This window comes from Pogona vitticeps, chromosome 4 (genome assembly GCF_051106095.1).
Source record: "Pogona vitticeps strain Pit_001003342236 chromosome 4, PviZW2.1, whole genome shotgun sequence".
NCBI lineage: Eukaryota > Metazoa > Chordata > Lepidosauria > Squamata > Agamidae > Pogona > Pogona vitticeps.
The window spans coordinates 217,218,688-217,242,445 of NC_135786.1; the positions used below are offsets into that span (position 1 = coordinate 217,218,688).

The 23,758-nt window shown below is 40.2% G+C and overlaps 2 protein-coding genes across 2 annotated transcripts in view; both read right to left on the reverse strand.

Annotated features, from left to right (window-relative positions):
• Positions 1 to 3,737, reverse strand: part of DPYS (dihydropyrimidinase) — a 61,470-nt gene extending 57,733 nt beyond the window's left edge. The window contains exon 1 of the mRNA XM_020783451.3: positions 3,317 to 3,737. Within this exon, the coding sequence (XP_020639110.3) occupies positions 3,317 to 3,568 (252 nt within the window). The 5' untranslated portion in view covers positions 3,569 to 3,737. The remainder of the gene's footprint in view (positions 1 to 3,316) is intronic.
• A 4,010-nt stretch (positions 3,738 to 7,747) lies between these two features.
• LRP12 (LDL receptor related protein 12) overlaps positions 7,748 to 23,758 on the reverse strand; it is a 47,658-nt gene continuing 31,647 nt past the window's right edge. Inside the window, exons 3-7 of the mRNA XM_072999252.2 lie at positions 20,506 to 20,641; positions 19,270 to 19,472; positions 16,896 to 17,994; positions 14,751 to 14,883; positions 7,748 to 10,336 (exon numbers count right to left, since the gene is read on the reverse strand). Coding sequence (XP_072855353.1) covers positions 9,476 to 10,336; positions 14,751 to 14,883; positions 16,896 to 17,994; positions 19,270 to 19,472; positions 20,506 to 20,641 — 2,432 coding nt within the window. The 3' untranslated portion in view covers positions 7,748 to 9,475. The remainder of the gene's footprint in view (positions 10,337 to 14,750; positions 14,884 to 16,895; positions 17,995 to 19,269; positions 19,473 to 20,505; positions 20,642 to 23,758) is intronic.

The following is a 23,758-nucleotide window of genomic DNA, read 5'->3' on the forward strand; positions in this document are numbered from 1 at the left end:
CAGCCCACAGTGAAGGATGATGGGATTTGGGGCCTAACCAACTCTGGAGGGCCCAATATCATCTTGGTTTGAGATCCAGGCTGGGAAACTGCCAGCCTATGTTGGGTTTTAGCTGCCCCACAGCTTCCCTTCCTTGCCCGCTCCCCTGAGCCAGTGTTGTGTAATAGCGGTTAAGATCACTGGACTTGAATAATTTAAGGTTCAAGTCCCTGCTGAGGCACAAAACTTCCTGAATGACCCTGATTCGGTTACTCTTGTCAGCCTGGCCTATCTCACAGGGTTGTTGTCAGTATAACATGGAAAACTAGGCCCACTTCAGTTCAACGGGAGAGGCAAGATATTAAAGACAGTACCAAACAAGCAAATGTGGAAGGGGAAAAAGTCTTCCATAGTCTTCCATTTCCATCAAGTGAAATTGTTTTTAAATCTAAGTGCCAATGGGGGGGGGAGGTTCTTGGATTTTTTTAATGGTAGTGGTGGGGTAATGGTAAGGTGACAATTAAACGTAGCATTGATTCCACAAGTCCCTTTCAATGCAATTGTTGCACATGAGAACAATTCTGAGGAGAGTAGCAATACACACTGAATAAGTTTATTTCCTTTTCTCCTAGCAGTCATTTTGCCCAATAGTTCCATCTTTGTGTGACAGGCCTAGGGAAAAAAACTTTTAATATGGTGATAACGGAAGTGTTACCCTAAGCCGAAATATTGTGCCTGTCAGCACAGAACAGCAGGTGTGCAGTGATATATTTGGAAGTTATTGTGCTCATCATGATAGTCTTCTTAGTCTTCCATTCATGATTCCCCAAATGCAGGAAGTCAGGTCACCAAATGAGCAGGTCTTTTCTAAACTTAATGACTCTTATTATTCATTCAAAACCACTCTCAAAGATTTTGTTATTACAGCAAGAAGAGCTTGAAATATTATACTGTTCACTGGAAAATGCCTTTTTCCCAGTCATTTTGAGGACTTCAAATGAGCTCAAAAGAAATGGCAAAGCCTGTGTGAGTGGCAGATGATGGCACAGCCACGGAAAAGCCCTGGGGCTTCTGACTTTATGTCAGTTCAGAACAGTCTAAAATGTTAAGGGAGGATTTCAGAGACAGACAGACAAAGGAAATCCATAACAAATTATGGAAAGGGCCACAATTAAGTTTCTAATCAGTTGTGGTGCTACCTGTTGCTGATTTCAGCTTTCAAATACTGCAAGCACATGATTCTACGAGCCGTTTCTGAAAGCTTTGAGGTTACAGATTGAAGTTCGATGTAGGGGTGGGAATTATACCGTAAATAAATTACCTGTTCTGGAATCGACAGAAACCTCACAAAAGTTTTCCAGAACTTTCTTTTAGTCTGAAAATTACAAAACCATGGGATAGTGTGTGAGGGTGGCTTTTGTTGTTATGCACCATCAAGTCAGAAATGACTTAAGGAGTGGTTTTACCAGTTCTGCCTCACCAGTGAATTTCCATGGCAGACCCATGGAATCAAACCGGGTCTCCTGAGCGGAAGAAGACATTATTGCTGGACATGGGGGAAATGCCTCAGACTGCAGTTTGCAAGGCTAGAAGCAGTTTTCAGGGTAGCTCAGGTTATATTTGTTAATAATTAAGGGAGCAACCACCAAGGAAGTTGCTGAAAGGACTGGCAATGTGTTCCTTTTGACTAGCCTACAGTTGTGAAATTATGGAAAGATGTGAGCAAACATTAGCCAGGGCCAGCAAACATGTGAGAAATGATCTTTCCAAGTGCTAGCATTATGACACATTCTCAGAATACAGAGCAGGGAGAGGACATGTGGATGAGAAAATAATCCTTGGTTGCTCAAGGACAGGTACTGTGCAAATCAGGGAAGAGAACATGTGAAACATAGTCCAAATGTCAAAGAGTTTTTATTATGTTGCTGAATCCTCCTTGATGTGTCACCCAGGAAGGAAGAACAAGAAAGCAGGCACAGGGGTTGTTCCCATGGCTTTCTCTTGCTTTGACACTCTACGCTGCTCCACAGGACCCAATCTCGCCTGCTGTGCCACTCAAAGAGAGGTGGCAAGGGAGCAGGTACAGCAATCTAGAAGGTGAAATATAGGACTCTGAGATTCCTTACCACTCTTTTCTCCCTTAAGATGAAAAGGTAACAAAGAACTACCTCCGAGAAGGTGAAGTGGCTGCTTTGTGCACTTGCACCCTTACAGTCGAAATCAAGCAGGCTGGTCCTCATCCTGTGCACAGGTCACAGGGTACAGGCAGAGGTAGCTCCTTGCATTTCCTGTGTCTTTAGTTTAAAAATTACACACCTGTTCTGGCAGGCCTTGGAGGAGCATGAACATTGGTGGTGTTTCTTTAACTCCACTCTTGTCGATGGGATTGTAATATTGATTTCTGACTTGTTTTCAATATTGTCTTGTTTTGTTGAGATTAGCCAGGTGAATGCTGATAAATAAATGAAGGGAAAATGGTGGGGGGGGGCAGGAGAGATAGCACTCTGCACTTCTCTGGCATCCAATGAACTTAATTCTTCCCACTTCATCTGCTCAAGCAGATGTGAGGATGTACAGCTTTCCAACTGCTGGACTGCAGCTTCCATCATCTCTCCCCATGGGCTGCTTTGGTCTCCAGCAGTACCTGGAGAACCACACATGAAACAGAGCTTGAGAGATAGAATGAGAGAGCCAGTGAGCGTGCAAGAACAAAATAGAAGGTACCATCGTGGTCCTTATTTGCTCTCTGTGCCAAGAACCATCGTCCTTTCAGCCCCGCCTAGAAGGTGGGCTGAAGTGAGGCAAAGAAAGGGAGGAACAGCCAAGAAGTCAAGAAGACTCTCGTTTCCTACGTTTTCTTTTCAAGAGAAAGAGAGGGACAAGTGGACAAAGATGGCCATCATAGGAGAGATTCATGTGCTTTTGCGGAAGGGCTGTGCTCTGACTGTGCTGGGCATTTTCCTGTCTCGTTTTCCTGTCCAGCATCACTTTCTGGGTGCCTCTCCTGTGGGACCTTTCTTGAACACCTGGGATGCAAGGGCAGCTATTCTTTCAAGCCACCATTCCCACTCATGCACTTTGGACAGAGGAATCCCACTTGCCCTCCCTGGTCCCTGCATAGATGGAGAGGAGGCGCTCACAATTTGCTGGAGCAAAGGTTCCAAAAGTTCCTATTTGGACAACAGCTCCCATCATCCCTCATGGAGGCTGTAGGTCCCTAGAGCTGCATTCCCGCCGAAGCAGCATTTCCAATCTCCGTGTTTGGCAGGCCCCTGAGCAAGGAGGTTCACACGCATATACATATTTGGTTAGAGGTACTGGGGAGGGAAGACGTTACCTTGGTCCCTAGGTAGAAATCGTCCTTCGTCTGCGTGCCCATGAAAGGGAACTGCATGTGCGTGTGCGTGTCAATCCCTCCGGGCAAAAGCAGCTTGTCCGAGGCGTCTATCACCCGGATCCCCGCAGATGATGGCAGCTCCAGCCCCGGCGGCCCCATCGCTCGCACGACCCCGTCCTCCAGATACACATCAGCCAGCTGCGAACAGTCGTCGTTGACGACTTTCCCACCCCGGATCAAGATCTTCTGCATGGTGATTGTATGTCTTCTGGAAACACTGGGGGAAAGGCAGGCAGAGGTTCCAGCGGGGCCAGAACACACCGCAGCACTTTTTAAAGTTTCCTCCAGGCCACCCGGGGCAGCCCTTCGCGGCCGCCTGTGTCTGCCCCCCCCCCCCCGCGCCCGCGAGTTGAAGCTATTAACCCCTTCCACCCTGCAGCCGTTTTACACGGACTCAGTGCCAGGCCACTCCCCCCTGCAACTAGCTGCTTGTCCGCACTGGCGACCCTTGCTTTGCGCCAAAACCGGTGGGAGAATACTAGCCCTTTAAAAAAAAGGGGGGGGAGAGAATGAGAGGAAACTAAAGTTCTCGCACTTTCCCCCTCCGACTCTGCAAATAAAACACATAGGCGCACACATGGCTACGACTGCCAGTAGCATCTCATTTCTTTAATCGTACCTCCTTCTCCTCGCGTGCGCCAAATATACTAGTGAGACATTAACTTATAACAAGTTGACTCAACAGGTTGCTCCATTCGTTGCGGGGGCGGGGGAAATATAGCTTCATAAAGCTGGCTTCTCAAAGTACTAAAATAAACCAAGTCTGATTCTACAAGCATGCTTGGAATATTGTGGTAAATGTTAATTGTAAAGTGTTACTTTCATGTAAATATGCCAAGGATGGTCCTCCACCGTTCCTAGAAATGAAATGCAACTGGCTTAAGTCCACGTTAAGTGTGCAGAGTTACAGACTTACACTGTGAGAACATTTGTTGCTGCTTCTCTCGGAAAGCTGAGCAGCTGCAAATATAAAAATGCCAATACAGATTTATGGAGCTTCAACACTCAGTAACTCCCTGTGACTGTGTTTGAGTCAAAAGACTTTGCATGATTTGTTTCCAAAAATAATAATCTCGTTTTTCACATTAAGTAGATCCTCTTTTAATTTTTAAGTTGTTTTTAAAGAACTCAGCTATCTACCTGGTACAAGTCAGTGGCACCACTCTGCCTGAGTCCATGTGTGTTTACTTGGAAAGAAGCCCCACTGGGTTAATCTTACTTTTTAGAAAAGTGCTTCGGAGTGGAACCTGAGACTCTTATTAGAGGGCGCTTCCCAGTGAACCTCAGCGGGGTTGTCCACGGGTCGCGGTGCATGTTGGGAGACCGGGGTTTCTGCTCCTGTTTCCTCTCTGGGGGGTCTGGGCTGAGGAGGCTGCGGCTGCAGAGATGGACGTCTTTCTGATGATCCAACGTCACAAGACTACCATCTTCACAGACGGCAAGGAGTCCAGTACAGTGTATGAGCTGAAAAGAATTGTTGAGGGGATTCTGAAGAGACCCCCTCGTGGCGCAGTGGTTAAAACGCTGTACTGCAGCTAAAACTGTGCTCACGACCTGGGGTTCAAATCCCAGGTAGCCGGCTCAAGGTTGACTCAGCCTTCCATCCTTCCGAGGTCGGTAAAATGAGTACCCAGCTTGCTGGGGGGGCAATGTGTAGCCTGTATAATTAAAAATTGTAAACCGCCCGGAGAGTGCTTGTAGCGCTATGGGGCGGTATATAAGTCCAATAAATAAAAATAAATAAATAAATAAAATAAATATAAGGACGACCAGCTGCTGGATGACAGCAAAACTCTTGGAGACTGTGGCTTCACCAGCCAGACAGCGCGGCCCCAGGCCCCAGCAACAGTTGGCTTGGCTTTCAGAACCAGCGAAGATGCTTTTGAACCCCTCCGTATTGATCCCTTCTCCAGCCCACCTGAACTCCCAGACGTGATGAAGCCCCAGGACTCCAGCAGTAGCACAAATGAACAAGCAGTGCAGTGAGAGCCAGATGACAGCGGAGTGAGCTGCACAACCCATGGCACCCCTTCTTCCCCCTCATCTTTATTCAGTCTTCCAGTGTGGAGAGAGACATGGCACTAGCCCTTCCCCCTGCCAGTCCAGGACCCCCATTGCCCCTCTCTAAGCAAGGCCACACACCCTTCCAAGACCCTCTCCACTCTAACAGAGCTCGGTTTTCACTTTGGTTTTGAAAACAATAAAGATTTGGCTTATTAGAGTGAAAATGTCTGAACAATATTATGACTAACAGCCAAGAAGTGGGATGGTGAACAACATCTTTTTGGGACAAGAGGGGATTCTTGTTTGAAAAGACAGATCCCTAACACTTGCAACTCTGCTGAAATGGGAAACAGATAAAAGAAATACTTGGGAGGAAAAAAAAAGAATTATAACCAAAATTTAGGAAAGGCTCATCAAGCCTTTCCTAAATTACCAAATGTGTAGTAGTGGATAGAGTGACAGACTAGGACACAGGAGGCCTGGGTTTGAATCACTACTCAGCTAAGGAAACTCCCTTGGTATGTGGAATTGGTAAAACCATATTTTAAATACCACATTTACCTTTAAAGACCTATCAGGGTTGCTACACATCAGTGCCAACTTGACAGCATAGATCATACACATCAACTGCAGCTGCTGGATGATCAATTAAATTGGAAAGAACTTCCAAATAAATAATCTTGTTGCAAAAAGTGGGTAAAAAGAATAGCGAAGCTAGCAGGACCTGCATTACATCAATGTGCGCACTGGATGGGGCAGTTCTAAGAGTTTCTGAACTGGATTTCTACAAGTGCAAAATAACCTAAGTACTTGAGTCACAATGATTAACCTGAGCTATGACACAAGTTACTTCCTTCAGCATATTTCAGAAATCTGGGCAATGAAATACCATCCGAAAATGTAGTTTGTGAAATCTGATTGGACCTTGGTTTCCAAAGTACTTTGTTCTCTGTGATGAGTTCAACAGTTACTTTACAGGCAAAATAATTTCTAATGATTATTGCTAACTTAAGAATCAACGTTTTTTAAATCATAAAATCAGTCTTTTTCCATCAAGCTGTTTTTTTCTCTTTCAATTTCTCATGCTCAGTAAGATGCTGTTGTACATGCTGCCTGCCACATCATCCACAGAGTAAAGACTTTCAGTGGGAAGTAGTCTTTGTGCATGGTGAATGACTCATGCAGCATATTTATTCCAGATATCCTGTAAACAGACTGACCAGTACAAGTGTTATGAAGAAAATACTCTGAAGTGGAGTGAGAAGTCTCCAGCCATAAATATAGTATCTCTGTGGCAGCCTCAACTGTAAAATGATCACACGGGAATTAGCATATAACCCCCTGTAAAATACTGAACCTACCTACACATATTCTTCACTTCCATAAGAACTATAATAATTCATGCCTAATTCATCCTACCAGTGAGAACCATTATTCAAGTAGTGATTAAATCTGAATACGTTCTGATGCTGCTCTACCTCTTAACTAGGCCCAGATACGAGGAACAGAACTATTATTTTGGAAAATTACTGGAAAAAAAAGTGAGTCCAAGTTAAAAGTATAGCAGCCTTTCAGTATTACCATACTGTATTTTTCCATTTATAACATGCCCCCATTTATAAGATCCCCCTTTTCTAACCCCCCAAATTATGAAAACTTAGCTTTGAGGATTCAGCCTCTAGGCTGAGAACGTCAGACATTTTGTCTCTGTTGAATCATGGGCCTACAGGCTTCACCTCCAAGGAGGTGTGTTCCAATTGGTTTGTTCAGGATCAGCTGATGTCAGTTCCATAAGGCTCGTGATTGGAGGAAGCTAAGTTTCCTGACTGTAGGAAAGTAAACCTCATGGCTGAAGGAAGCCTGTTTACAGAGGCAAGGTATGTGCCGTTTTGTTCTCTCCGCAGCTATCTCAGCTTACTTTCATGTGATTTTAGGGAAAAGTCGTGTCTTATAGATGGAAAAATGTGGTAATCTAGAAAGAAATCCTTTGCCCCACTATCAGCATATTGATCAATTCAGATATTACATAGGAAATATTCTGAGATCTCCATCAACTCTAGTTCATATTCAGAAGCAACATATTATTTCATACCACTGAGGCTATATACTCATACCACTGAGGCTATATACGTACCACCAAGGGATCAGCTGGATTGACTGTGCCTTATTCCAGATTCGGCAGATGAGGTTCTTTGTACAATATCTCGGGGGGGGGGGATGATTCAGGAGCAAAATATCCCACTTCTCCATTTCTATGAAAAGTAGCCATCGCAGTTTTATTTTACACCATGTTTTCTACTTGTGTTTTTTTTTAGAAAAAACACGAAGATAGAAAACAAATAGACCCTCAGGTTTATCTTGAAAAAGTTTATCAGTATGTAACTTTTTTTTAATTTGATACATCTTAAAACATTGCCAGTTTTTCTGACAGCATAACACAACAAGAAATCCACAAGGCTTTAAACATGCTTTAAAATGACATCCAGCAATGTATGTAAAATTTAATAAATAGCATACAGTCACACACAAATACTTTTTGTTCATACTAAATCATTAAGCCTACTTAGACTAGCAAAGAATAAATATAACAGCAATTGGGCAATCTTTACCTTCTGAAATGATGGATTTCTTGATATCATTTAGTAATAGTAACCACCACCAGGTGGTTACTGAACTGAAAACAATGAATGATTTCCTCCCTGCTGGTGTCTTTTACACCAATAATATGATATAACAAAAATAAAAACCTTGAAATATACTGAATTCTTTTTTTAAAGCACATACTGATGCCAGGTAAACCAGCTTTTAAATACAATGAATAAATACAAAATTAGTGAAGCAAATTCAATTGCGGCAACAAACAAGAGGAAAAAGCAAGAACCCAAGAGAAGAGCCATGGAAATATTATAGATATTCATTGCTGTATTAGAGACTAGTATTTAAAGTGATAGTGCTTGTGCACTAAGCTCTTTAGAGACTTTAACATAGTTTTAGTGCAAATCCCTTTAAACCAAAGAAATTTAAGTCCCATTTGGGAGGATCCATTAGCGGTTCGAACATTTTCTAGAGTTACACGTACCTTTTAAAAAAACACACACATTATGTACAAGAATCAAATGCATATTTTAGCTGCTTCAGCCATCTATCTTCAAAGATAGACGAAATACTTCTTTGACTTTTTACATCTTATTTGGTTGTACCATACTAGACCAACTTATTAAAGTCAATGTTATAAAAGCTACAAAAGATTTTTTTTTGCCATCAGTTTATCTAACTGCTGTCTGAACTTTTAAAAGAAAAAAAAATATAGTATATTGGAGAAAATCTCTCCTCCCTCTGAAAAAGTTCACCATGATGACATTCAGTAATTAGACAAAATATTATAAACCACAAAAGAAAACAAAAGAATGTTTCAGTATAGCCAGCATTTAGTATTCAGTTAAAATTATACTGGCAATTGTACACTAGATTCCATTTCAAAAAAAGGAATAAATATTCTGTACAAAATAGCCTGGCAACCTGGAATGAATGGTAGGAAGCCAAAAGTGGTTGAGCAGCCATGTTTCTGTTGTGAATCATACTGTCATGTTAAACAAACCGAGGGCCACTTCCCATGTTACCTTACCCTTTCTTAATCCTTAAAGTGTGGGGAGGAACTGGCTACAGATGCATGCCTGTGTGATGCTTAAAATGCAAATATTCAGGCAAGCAAAGCTCCACAAAGCTCACCCATTGCTCACATGTATCACATATCACAAAGACTTAATATCTGCAGACACTGTCCTGACACAGGCTTTAAGAAAACACCTAGGAGAAAAAAAGTGGTGGTGGTGGGGGGAAAGCCCTCAGAGAATGACTGTTAGCGAATGAGGGAGAACAACAGATACAAATTATGTATACACACTTAGAAGAACTTCTGTTTCAGTTCCCCTTATGACAAATATCCATTCAGTCATGCACATTAAAATGTTAAGTCACGTGATTTGCCCTGGATTTTCTTTTTGAAACAAAAACTATTTTTTTCATTAATTATGAAGTACAAAAATCACCAATATTGCTCCAACTTGCATACACTTCCACCCATTCAATCAATGCCTAACAAAGTAGCAAAGCCTCATCATCACTAGTTTCATTTTTCAGTGTTGCATCCAAGCAAGTGTCAGGTATCTGGCCAGTATGTACTATCCCACAGCGCTCGCAAGGGCCATCTCGACTACAGGACCGTCCTCCATTATGTGTTGTACTGTAAGGCTGTCTAAGCCCTTGTCCTTGGTCTGAGGTGAGATCAAGTAGAGGTCTTGAACAGTCATTCACATCAAAGTCTGATGCTGCATCAGAAACTGGAATTAACATTTCCACATCATCATCTTCATCTCTTCCTCCACCTACCACATTATCAAGCTGTCTCAAAGGACTTTGGTTCTGATTTACAGGACCTGATCTCCCTAAAGTGAAGCGTACCCACCGTAACCCTTGAGTCATGCGACTTAGTGCACTAGAGAACTGATGGCGTCCTGGACTTGAATTTGAGGGTTCTGCACTTGCTGTTTCTCTTCCATTGTCCCTATTACTGCTGGTACTCTGAGCTGAAGAGGTTCCACAGACGACGGCTGCTTCAACTGCTGCAACAGGAGGGACCTTTTGAGGCAAAGTGACGGCAACACCGCCAATGGCACCCGCTGTGTCTCTTCGTTCCGTTTCTGTGTCTGTGTCATCAGACTCCACTGCAAAGAGGCTTCGGTGAGAACCATTTCTTTCAGCTTCTCTGTTAGCATTCTGGCTGGCATTGTCATCTCCATCCGATGAAACCAGTGCCAGGGATCCTGAATGACGAGATCTTGCAAAATTAAAGATTCGATTCCAAATGTTACTTGACCGGCCAGCAATTGGAAGCCTAATAGAGGTAAATCCAAGCTGAGATCGCACTGCCAGTCTCAAATTTTCTAAAACAGAAGCCTGAAAAAACAAAATCACAGGTAAGTAAAATGTTTGGGGAGAGGGGATGTGCTATCAAATAAGATGCAGAATGCTTCTGTTTCTTTTCACATTAGATGGTATTCGTTCATATACAGTGTTTCCTTCTGAAAAAATACTAGCGTGCATACCAGCTTAGCTCTATCTTGGAAACTGTCATTTTTAATGTAAGAAATAGCATCTGGGACTACAAAATAATGTCTTGCTAAGAGAGTACTTTTGGTATTACTTTACTGGAAGCCCAGCCAACCTTTTAACAGTGAGCTAATTATCCACTTGATGTCAACAGGAAGGAGAGAATCTCTTACAATAAAAGCAGCTCTCAGAGTAAGTTTCATCCAGTTTGCCTACTCTTTCTAGTTGTAGATTCATTCAGTTCAGCAACTGCTTCTAGATGAGTATTGCAATTGAGCACCTGGCTCTTAATTCATCATATACATGGATAATTAATACTGTTAAGAGTAGACTGATGAGTTTAATTAAAGATTAATTCATTAATTAAAGTTTTCCCACATTTAGGCACATCAAATCACTGGCAAGCTTTTCAAATACCTACAGGGAACATATAACCTCCCTGTTACAGCAGCTCCACTGGCTGCCAATCTGTTTCCGGGCACAATTCAAAGTGCTGGTTTTAACTCGAACGGCTTTGGTCCAAGCTATCCTGTAGTGATGTATGGAAGTGAGAGCTGAACCATAAAGAAAGCTGACCGCCGAAGAACTGATGCTTTTGAATTGTGGTGCTGGAGGAGACTCTTGAGAGTCCCCTGGACTGCAAAGAGAACAAACCTATCCATTTTGAAGGAAATCAACCCTGAGTGCTCACTGGAAGGACAGATCCTGAAGCTGAGGCTCCAATACTTTGGCCATCTCATGAGAAGAGAGGACTCCCTAGAAAAGACCCTGATGTTAGGAAAGTGTGAGGGCAAGAGGAGAAGGGGGCGACAGAGGAAGAGACGGCTGAACAGTGTCATCGAAGCTACCAACATAATTTGACCCAACTCTGGGAGGCAGTGGAAGACAGGAGGGCCTGGCATGCTCTGGTCCATGGGGTCACGAAGAGTCGGACACGACTAAACGACTAAAGAAAAACAACAAAAATCTGAAAGACCACGTCCTCCTCTATAAGCCTGCCCAGGCATTGAGGTAATTAGGGGAGGCCTTTCTCTTGGTCTCACCACTCTCACTGTTGCTTTTCCCAGACTCTGTAACTCCCTCCCATGGGAAGCTAGGCTGGCCCCATCTTTGCTGTTCTTCCTCAAGCAGGCAAATAACTTTCTCTTCAAGCAGGCCTATTCTTAATGACTGAGAGGCATTTTTAAGCGGATTGTTGTGCTCTGTGGTTTTAAATGTGTTTTAGTACTGATTTTATTTATGTCTTTTAATATAATACTTGTTTAATTCATTTTAAATATTTGTATACTTACTGTTTTTAGCTTTTGAATATTGTGTCTTTAATGATGTAAGCTGCCTTGGGCCCTTTTTAAGGAGAAAAGTGGGATACAAATATTTCAAATAAATAAATATGATGATGAATGCTAAAATGGGTTCCTAAACACTTTTATAGGCTGTCTGGATAGCTCAGTAACTTAGGCATTTGGTTGCCTAAGTTTGATTCTCCATTGTGCATCCTAGAACAGCCAGCCAGCCTGGGTAGCCTTGGGCAAGCTGCACAGTCCCCAGGTGCTTCCTGAAGGAGTAAACCTCTTCTGAGTACTCTCTACCTAGAAAACCCTGAAAAGGGTCAACATAAGTCAGAATTGACTAGATAGAACACAGTTCTTCTTCTTAAATAGTTTTATATGGGGCGGAGAAAACAATAATTTGTGTCTGCACAAATTATTTGTAAGAACCAAGAAAGAAATCAGGTTTTGTTTTCATAGCCATATAAATCCTTTGCCTGAGAGAAAGTCTCATGATTGCATCACTTGAAAAAACTATCTTTATTAGGCTTGAATATGTGGAATTCTTGTAAAGTAGTTGAAATCTTAAATGGAACTATACAGTTACTGTTACCTTTTGGAGAAGTAAACCAGTAGTAAAGCTGAATTTCACCCAAAGCTATGAATTAGCAGAACTAAGTAATGCATTATAAAAAATGACATTATCTGTAACACAATTCTAGGGAATAATGAGTGCATAACAACATAGTTTTAAATAAATAGATAGATAAATAAATATTGGCAATAGAGAGTATCTTAAGGTATAACAAGTAACTTTTATGTGTTACTCTTAGAGCAATGCCTTCTGGAAGTCATTTGGTGGATTTTTGGGCCATTTTAGTATTTAAAATGTATTTATTATTTAGAGTTATTTTTGAATTTAAGCTTTTACACCCCTATAACACATTAGTAACATGGTGTTCATATAACAAGCAACCAATAATGTTAATTGACTACCTTAAAAATAATATTAATAAAGAACAATATTCCAAGAGATGTTTTTAGGGAGAGTTTTACACAGCAAGGTTGTTAAGCACCACCATGTGGTGTTAAAATATAGAAGTACAGTAAACCTAACAAACTGATTCAATGAGTTTCTTCAAAGGAAAAAAAAACAACAAAAGGAAAAAAAATTAGCTGCAAAAAGCCAAAATTAGGACTTCCCCAACAGAGACAGCTGCACCAAAATCACGTAGCTTCTGCATCAATACTGGCCAGAATTCTATTATTTACGTACACTGGCATAAGTGCAAACTGGAGTGGAAAATGGCCACTAGTTACAAAATTCAGGCTTTTGTGTGCCAAGGATATTATGCAGTGCCTAATATATTATAAGACCATTCAAACATTGCTACAGTGAGTTAGAAGGAAAGAATTTCTAAGCAACCATTTGAAAGTTTTCAATGAAATGAAGAGTTGCCACTGATACGCAGATATATATTTTTTGAAAACTGTTAATTACTATGTAATATTGATGCAGCTGTTTCAGTTTGGCTTCAGCTTTCTTCAAAGGTTTCACTGCTTCTATCACATTGAGTCTGAGACTGAGAGATCTGCATAACTAGCAGGGACATGCCATTCTTTTTCTTTGCATGGGTGACTCAAACATCCAAGAATTCCCCAGGCAGAATTCTGGGACTTGCAGTCTACAAACAACTCCATTTCTCTCATCCGGACTAGGACCTATTGCCAAGGCTAGATGGCTGTTGCTTCCCACTGTTAATGTATGTACGAAAAAGGAAGCTGCTGTGCTGCTTCTTGGAAGTCGTAGTTCTTTGGGAGGCACTGAGTTGATGACCCCCAGGAAGCACCATGGCAGCTTCCTTTTTGTGTCAGTGGGAGAAGAAATCCTGTGATAAAAAGATACCAATTCAAATGCTTTGCTTCTCACTAATGAAAATTCAATTCCCTGAAAGAAAATGTGCCAAACGCAGCAAACCTATCTTATCAAGTTCAAGAATGGCTCCTATTGAAAAAGGACCTAAAATCCTTAGGACTTGCAAAATTTAAGATACTAGAAAGGCCAAACTAGCACCCTGAAACATGAATACTAATGGCCAGTTTAACTATTCCATAGCTAGTACAATAATTCATTAGAAGCCTTTTTGTCCCTAACAGACAAGACACATTTTGCACCTGAAAATATTACACTCCTAAAAAGAGCAATTTGGAATTTTGACATGGCAATATGTATAGAATGGATGTTCGTATGTCATTGTTTCTCCTTTTCCCCCTTAACCTCAATCCCTTTTTCCTTTCTGTCACCCTTTGTTAAAAAAAATTAAAAAATATATATTACACTCCTTTTCAACTGATTCTGCAATAGTCTGTCTCTAATGCAAGAGCCTTCTCCACAAGCTAACTGCAGTCACAAAGCCATAATCCACAGAAACACGTCCCAAGCCCCAGATCTTAGTGCATATACAAGGCAATGAAACAAGCTACCCTTAAAGCTGTGGAATATTGCTGCTCTGTAACAATTTAGACTTCCTATTCAGGGATAGGAAATCTTCCCAATATTGAGGGCCACCTTTCCTATGACTAATCTTCAGGGGTAGAAAGGGTGAGAGATGACAGAGGGAAGGAGACCCCATTCTCCTTCTGTCCTCATTGATGATGCAAGCTTGTTCTCCCCAAACAATTTGGGCTTAGTCAAAATATTCCACTAACACCACTGCAGTGCATGAGACTAGTTTTCTTCTCAGTTGCTATCCTTCTGAAAATGCTCCCCTTGCCACTGAACAATTAGGTTTAGGAATAAAAATTTCTATCAGCACTGACGTCTTTTCTCTCTCAACCCTATTCTGGCTTAGAGGAAACTAATATGTCTATCCAATACAAATTAAGCACAGATAATCCTGCTGTGGGAAAGAATTGGGTATCTAACTAGTAAAGTAATTCTGATTTCCTAATTCTGCATCACAGCTATTCAGTGTTAACATGAAACTTCTTACCTGATTAGGTGAACAGACAGGAAAGTCTTCTACTGGTGGAATTAAGCCCTGAGCAATCAATTGTCCATAAGAGGGAGGTGCTTCTCTTCTTAACAATTCAGCCTCAACTCTGGACAGCTGTGTTTCAAATGATCTATTTAAAAAGGAAATAAAATATCACATTTCCATGTAATTTAGTGACATATGCAATATTGTATTTGGACTAGATACAATATACAACATTGTATATCTAAAGACTGGAACAGAAAATTCCAGTCATGCTACAAGGGTGCTTGAGACTGCAACCTCTAGGTGACATTTGTAACCTGAGTCTGAACTCATCTCACGTGGGCAGACGTGGCCCAAACATGTGCCATTAATTTATGGGACTCTTATCTACAATGTTTCCATGCTATGCATGAAGTGGCAGTGCCCAGCCTGAAGAAACTTGAAAGTTTTTAAAAACATGTTTTTAGTAGTCTAATAAAGTCATCGCCCTCCTCTTACACTGTTTCACCAGTGTCACTCCCAAGTGAGTTTTCATGGCTGAGCAGGGATCTGAACTCCAGTCTCTTGAATGGTAGTCTGATACTCTATCTACTTATACTAGTGGTTCTCCATCTTTGTTCCCCTAAGATGTTCTTAGACTGCACCTCCTAGAAGCTTTCACCGCTAGCTGTGCTGACCATGATTTTTGTAAATTGCACTCCAAGAAAGTCTGAGTAACCACAGTTGGAAACCATTGCACTATACCATCCTGGTTCTCTAACTAAGTGCAGTACAAAAAAGGCTATCTTACTAGGATAGTAATGTATGTTTATTGCATTAATTGTGGATAGATTGATTATATAGTAGATTATAATTTTAAATTGTTGTTGTGTAGGATTGCAATATTATTATTACTATTGTCATAATCACACAAATATGCAATTTCATAGAAAAGTTACAAAATGTACTTTTTGTAAATATATATTCAACTAGTGACTCCTAAGTATAAGTAAACTATTTACCATATATACTCGAATATAAGCCAAACCGAATATAAGCTGAGGCACCCAATTTTACCACAAAACTGGAAAAACCTATTAACTCGACTATAAGCCGAGGGTGGAAAATGCAGCAGCTACTGGGAAATTTCAAAAATACAAATAGATACCAATAAAATTACATTAATTAAGGCATCAGTAGGTTAAATGTTTTTGAAGATACTGCCCTTCTGAGCTTCGAGACACACTTCACTGCCTGCGGACGGAAGACTCATACCGGATGTTGCACTTATCTACTGTTCTACTGCTACGTAGCAAGATGGAGGGAGACAGAGGATGGAAGAGGAAGGTGGGAGGAGGAAGTTGGGTACATAGAATATGCAGAAGGAGGAGGATGGGAGTGTCCTGGAAGCAGAAATGCAGTGTACTCAATCCGGGTCATCGGACCACCCACAGAGGCTGCAGGCAGCTGTAGATAAGCAAGGGAGTCCGGAGAACACCTGCACTGCAGGGGAGAAAATGTAATTTTGACACTGACTCAAGTATAAGCCGAGGGGGGTGCTTTTCCAGGAAAAAATATGCTGAAAAACTAGGCTTATACTCTATATACAGTGCTTAAAGGCCAAAAGACTATCCAAAACATATTTAACAAAACAATATTGTGTACAAAAGATCAAAAAGCAAGGCTATAACTGCTGTTGGCCACAAATTATATTTATGAATACAGCAGCCATAACATATATTTAAGAGTAGAGTTGCGGTCTATTCCTGTTAAGAAAATGGGGCAAATCTTGAGATGCAATGACAAAATGAATGGGTTTCACCATGCCACCTTTAGATAGAGGCTTGGTGTTTTTTCAGATCAAGGTGTTCCCACTGTGCATCCTCTATAGGCGAAGCATGGATAAGAACAACTCATTTGATTCCCCAGTCAACAGCCTATATGAAGGCAATGGATCTTCCAGGAATGTGTGGAGCCTTCAGTTATGCTGTGCTACTTCATGGAAACCATACTAATGGATCTTCTTTTTAGCCAAAAAAGAAAATATACAGAATTCATCAATAAAGTACCTGCCTAGTGCCATATCTCTGGACTACAATGTTTTCTGGTAAATTAGAAATAACACACTGACAGATTATATTTTACACTTAGAACTGCAGAGCTGGAAGGGATACATACCTTCGTTCAAACATTCTCAGAGAATACAGCTTACAAGTGCATCCCAAGGCAATGACAAGGAGCAACCCACAGATAAGGCTCCCAATGACAGCAGCAGTTATCACTCTGGTGGGTACAATAACGGGGCAGTTCTCTTCATCACTACCATCCCCACAGTCATCTTGTGAATCACAAACCCAGCTTTCAAATACACATCGGTTGTTCTTGCAGTGAAAGTTTCCTGGTTGGCAAAAGAAGCAATTCTTCTCATCTGAGCCGTTGGGGCAGTGATTTTGGTAGTTGCATCGATCAGAGCGTGGATAGCAGGCACCATTCCGAGAGCAAGGGAATTCTTCTTTCTGACACATGGTGCAGTTGGTTTCATCCCTTCCATTTGGACAATGCCAATAGCCATCACAGCGCTGCTGCTCGGTATAACAGCCCCAGTTTCCACCACATGGAATTTCCCATGGCAGGCAAAATCCATCTACTTGATATGTAGCATTAAATCCCCTTGCAGCATTCACCTTGTCAGCACAAAAATGTACTCTGATTTGACCAGAGGAAGAAACAACTGTTAGTGGTGCATGGGAATCAAAGGCAGTTAAAACACGCAATAGTTTCCGCGGATTCTCCTCTAACCCATCATATATTTTGACATAGTCTCCATAACCAGTACCGTCAAGTTTGAAGTCAGTGAAACGCAATATAACTTTGCGGTGATCCCCAGTGTCTATCAGCCAAGTGCAGTTGCTCCCTGGAGGATAAAAGTCTGGATAATTAGGAGAATTGAAAGTACCATAAAAATACTTTAGCAACTGTCCACATGTTGGCACACCACAGTCTATTTCATCTCCCAAGTCGAGACAGTCAAGGTTTCCGTCACATTTTGAGGATTCTGGAATGCATGTGTAAACATTGAAACGAGACAGACACTGGAACTGGTTGAATCCACATGGCTGGAAGGAAGTGGGAGTTGGAGGACTAGCTTTGACACAGATTTCTTCATCAGAGTTGTCTCCACATTCATCCATGTCATTACATTTCCAGGATTCTGGAATACACTTCCCATTAGCACAATGGAACTGCTTACAGTCACAGCTTGTTTCAATGGATTTCCCTAAAAACAACAACATAACATTTAAGAAATTTGCTTTTTTTCTTTTTATGTTTGCACCATTCTGATTAGCCCATTTTATCCATTGCTTATCTGAAGGATTAAAATGCACAGGTGCTGGAGAATGACTTCCCAACCACAAACCTCTATGTGATCACGGCACCCATCCCAAGAAATATACAGACATCCATGGACAGTCACGTACTGCTAACAGCAGTACTATGTATGCCCACATCTATATGCTTTTTTATTTTGTATGAGTAAACTTGAAGGTAGTGAATATGTCATGTTTATACCATGCTAATCAACTATTATAGCCATCTACCCTTTCCCCCCAAAATAAGACCTAACCAGATAATAAGCCCTAATATGATTTTTCAGGATGCTCGTAATATAAGCCCTATCCCAAAAATAAGCCCTACTTAAGTGAAACTCCACCCTCCATCATTGTGCAGCAACCAGATGACATGACTGTATTTAATTAAATGTCGATTGTTGTACATGAAGAAATAAAACATCTCCTGAAAATAAGCCCTACTGCATTTTTTGAAGCAAAAGTTAATGTAAGGCCCTGTCTTATTTTTGGGGAAACACTGTAGTATAACAGGACAGATTCAACTAGGCTCAACAGATACAACAAATCTTCATATGTTGGGCAGATTGATAAGCTACTGCACTTTGGTCAACAGACGTTCCACTCAATAAATCTCAAATACAAAGGCCTAAATCCAATATAATGTTAATGGAATGAAAATCCCTGCAGGAGCAATTAAAACTGGATCAAACAATTGCACAAGTGTCTTTGCAAGCAGCCAAGTGCATAACCCCTCGCACAAATGTTTCAACTGCATGGGTATGACACTTATATTAAGTCTGAAAATGTGCTACTGCTAATGCACCAGGTCTTGTGATATACAATCACATCAATAGACACTGACCAAAACACTGGATGTACGCTCCATCAAGAATGAATAAGGTACTCTGCAAAATCTTATGCCTGTTTCCAAAGCCTCAGAAAGAATGGAGCTCTTTTTCTGTGTTATGAGCAAGTATCAATGTTTTCAAGGTACCTAATATAAATGACTACCTAACACTTCAAATATATCAAAAATCAAGATAAAACATAGTTATACTAAGAACAAAATTTTAGTGTTCAATTTTCTCAAAAAGGAAAAGTTTATTTTTGTGAAATAATAAATTTTCAGAGGGAAAAAAGGCTTTCTACAAAACTCACATTAAAAAAAGTTGAAAAGGCACATTTCTGCATTTGAAACTGACCTGAATAATAAGTCAATCTGAACCCTTTGCGTGATATACTATCATCTGAATGAAATTTGATCCAGACATGGTCTTGTGAAGAGATATAAGGAGATGGAATAGAAGACCCACACACTCTGTAGTTCTCCATGTTCTTGTAGGCCCCTATTGTCAGGGCATCTGAACTGCATCGCCGTGATCCTTGAACATCAAAATCCTGAAAACTACAAGAGACCATGTTTTATTACATCTTGCTTTGCTTCATCATTTAACAGATAACTATTTAAGGTTCTTGGCTGAGTTTTTGATATGAAGTTCAACAAGTCCCAATGAAGCATTTTATATTATGTTATCTAAAGACCTTGAGTTTCACATTTTCTGATTCTTCAAAAATGCACCTTAATGTTCACTTTCCCAATTTGCAGGTGGGTAGGGCTTTCTAAAGTCTTACTATGTTTTTTTCAAAACAGAATAAAATTGCAGGAGCACCAGCTGCCAGCATTAATTTTTTTTTTAAAAAAAATTCAGAGTAGCATAGTTAATTCTTATCTTTCTTTCACCCTCAGCAACACCTGCCTTTCTCACTAAGATCAGAGCCACTGAAGGAAGGTTTTAACTTCCAAAAGTCTCTTTAATTCAAGGAAAGTATGTATTGTGGCTCCCAGGCCTCACACCAATTTTTTCTGAAACTTAAAAAAAAAAAAACTTCACTCCCCCAGTGTGTGGGGGCAAAGTCACTCTTTCCTCCCTCCCTCTCTGACCTAATTTAGGCCTGCAGGTGGTGCTTTTTTTCAGCACTGGAAATAATTTCTAAATATTTTCAATTTTGAAAAGAAGCTCCCCAAGCCTAAAATGGGCAACAAAAATGTGGTGAAATTGCCTGTATGGCTCCAAAGGCAAATGTGTACTTTTATACATCACTCAGAAAACTACTGTTGAGGCCAGGGAAACACTTTGGACCTAGTTTTGAGAGTTGCCTATAGTTGTAGGGATGAGGGAGTTCCATCATGCTGGTGGTCAAGTGACAACACATCAGTTTGAGATCTCTGGAAGATGTTAACATCCTGCTGTTACCTGGATCCCTGATGCAAGGAGGATTTTTTAAAAAACAGAGGTGAATGAAAATAATAGAAGACAAATGCAATTTATGGAAAAGTTTACAGGAATTAGCTTCTCTGTTTGGAAACATGCAAAATACAGTTTTCAGGATACTTTACATTTTCTAAAATACAGTCATAATATATATATGCATATTACCTTATTGTAATAATTTCTCCTGGATTTGCACGGATATACCAGCTACAATTCAATCTGGCAGGATATTCAAGAGGCCAGCCCGGACTTGTGATTATCCCATATGTGCCTCTAATTTGTTCTGGAATATCTCCACAAGCTGTAAAATATGCAAAGGGATACCATCAGTTTTAAACCCAATTGTAGCAGAGGTGACACTTTTGTTTAGACCACTAAAATCAAACATTCAATGAAAGCTTTCATGAATAAAATACACTCTCTTATGCACAGGGTAGAAAAATTATGAATGAACGTCCCAAAATGATCATGGCAGAGACCTGCTAAGCATGTTGCTTAAGGTGATCTGAGAGCTGGTTCCAACCAGTCTGCAGGTGGATATTTTTAAATGTCTCACTCCTACTGCCATTTGGTTGAATTTCCCACTCAGCCTCCAGGATAGGGTGCAATCCATGAATGAACTCCCTTTCTCGTGGCACAGTGGTTAAACTACAGTACTGCAGCCAACACTCTGCTCACAACCAGGGTTCAGTCCCAGGTAGCCAGCTCAAGGTTCACTCAGTCTTCTGAAGTCAGTAAACTGAATACCCACTTGCAATGTGTAGCATAAAAATTAATCTGTAAACCACCCAGAGAATGCTCCGAGTGCTATGGGATGATATTTAAGCAGCACACTTTGCTTTGCTTCCACCCCACTCATATTGCTTTTTTGGAAATCAAGATTCTTTATTGGCAGGTTGCTGGTGGTTTACTTCTGCTGATGAAAAGCCAGTTGCTAAACCTTATCAGAGGGACATTTAGGATTTTATCCAGTGGAAGTCATTTTGCTGATAGAAACTGTCTGCCAGCAGAATGGGGAGGGAAGGGATTATAGGTGATCCCCATCCCAGCCGAAATCTCCTGAATTCAGAAGGATTGCAAAATAAGATCAGATGTGTACATAGTACAAGACCTCAGGTGAGAAGGGAAATAGTTAAAGATCTTCTACAGTCACTCCTTACCAGTAGATAAAACCTGTCTTTTCTTAAATTGAGACTCGACAAATGAGGAAGTACTGTTATAATTTGATGCAAATTAAATAAAAACTCATTTAAACTGTGGAGACTGGAACTTGTTGCAGAACAAGTTAAATCAGCATTGCAATGACTTTTCTACAATGTCAAATGTAGGTTTGTAAGTGCTTAGGAATTAGAAAGAATGTTAAGAAAGAACTTTAATCAAATTTAAATTCTTTCATTCTAAAAGAAACTAGAAAGCAGACAGTACAATGATAGCTGCATTATAAAAAGCAGAAAATAAAATGCGCTTGGTAATTCAACAAAATGAATATACTGCAGCATCTTCCAAACATACAACAATAAAGATAGAACATTACTTCTTCACTTATTATTAAAATACATAAGAACTCATGTAAGGAAAAGGAGCAAGCTACATGTAAGAAACACATTAGCAAAAAGTATCTTATTACATTTCCATGGTTATCAAGCTGGAATTTATACTGAAACAAAATAAAGAGATTTATGTTTCATAACACATGATAAGTGTAGAAAATGGGTGAATACAAACTGCAGAAATTTAGAAGTTACATTTTCCATCAATTCAGCACTGGTAATTTCGATTTAGAAAGATTTATTGTTTCCATTTAAACACCCATTAGGTGGTGCTATTATCCCATTACACCTTTCAGTTTTACCTTTATTTTTTATGAATATACTCAAACAATCTGTTACTTGGGATTTGTGTTAAGGGATGAATGAAGTAAATAAAGACAAAAAGGAAGATTATAACCATGTGCATTTCAACTGACTGAATATTATACTCAATCACCTTTTCGTTTAAAATTCATGAAGCTGTAGGTAAATTATAAATGCTAATGTGTTCAAAATGTGCCATTTGCTTTAAACACAGAAACAGCATTTAGAGTTTATATGCAGAGAAATGTATAAAATATATACCAATAAGCTGAACTATCAGTAGCACAAAGATAACATATCTCTGTTCTCAAATCAGTATAAACAAAGGACTTACAAGAGCACAGATGAAGCATTTCAAAAATGCCCAAACATTACAGAAATCAACTTTTCCAAACAATTCCTTTAATTTCTAAAATTATGATTAACTTGTGGCCATTTTATGTTCAGTTCTTTAAATCTTAAAGTCCAAGGGCTCTCCTGTGGCTCAGGCTTCCACTGATAAGCACCCAAGTCATCAGGCGCATGCATCTTCAAGGGCGCTTTCCCTGAAATGCCACCTGTTTCATGTGCAGGCCAGCTAGCAAGTTCTGCTGGTGGGCCTCCCATAAGCAACTGTGTGAACAGAATGCTAGCCTTTGATTCGGTATATCTGTTTTTATAGAGGCGTGTGCACCCATGTGTTCCATGTTATCAAGTCAGAACTGACTCACAGAGACCGTAGTAGGGCTTTCCAAGTGAGATATTTAAGAAGTGGTTTTTAACAGATCCACACCCATAGTGAGTTGGGGATTTGAACTCTGTTCTCCAAAGTCCTAGTTTGTCATTCTACCCACTAAACCAGATACCATAAGTCAGATTTCTGTATGGATCCTGCTATTGAATAGTTATTAATATTAACTATTCTGCTGTGCCGTTTATGTACTATAATATGGATGAAGCTTTTAAACTCTTGTGGAAGTTCAGTATGAACTGAGCATAAAACTGAGGAAACTCTTCTAAAACTGTTTTTTAATTGATCTTAAGATGCTAGCATTTGCATCTAGGCTTTGAAAATTTTGGTTTCTTACAACCTCCACGATGTACTGTACACCATTTCCATACAAAACATGCAATGTGTGTACAAAGTTAATATGTTGTGTTTCAAACCAGACATTAAATTTAGACAAAGCTTGCAAAAACAAAACAAAACAACTCAGCCACTAACCCTGTCTGAATTTATCTGTGTGAAATTCAAATGCTTTTATTCCCTATGAAAAGGCAACTATGTCTGCAAATTCCATCCAAATTTGGTCAAAAAGCAAGAATAAAGAGGTATCCAGGACAAGATAAACACCACAACAGCATTACACCACTGCAGAAGTTTGCACCTCTAAGATAATTTCTTGCCAATACTGTACATTAACATAAGTCATCTTCTATCCACTGTTTTTAAGACACAGAATTTTAACGAAAAGTTCAGAAATTTTATAGCGTCTTTTAATGAATATGCTTAGAAGTTCTAACAGCTTTCCTCTGTTTTTTAAAATAGTAACTTTGCACATGTAAATGACAAAGATGGGGACAAT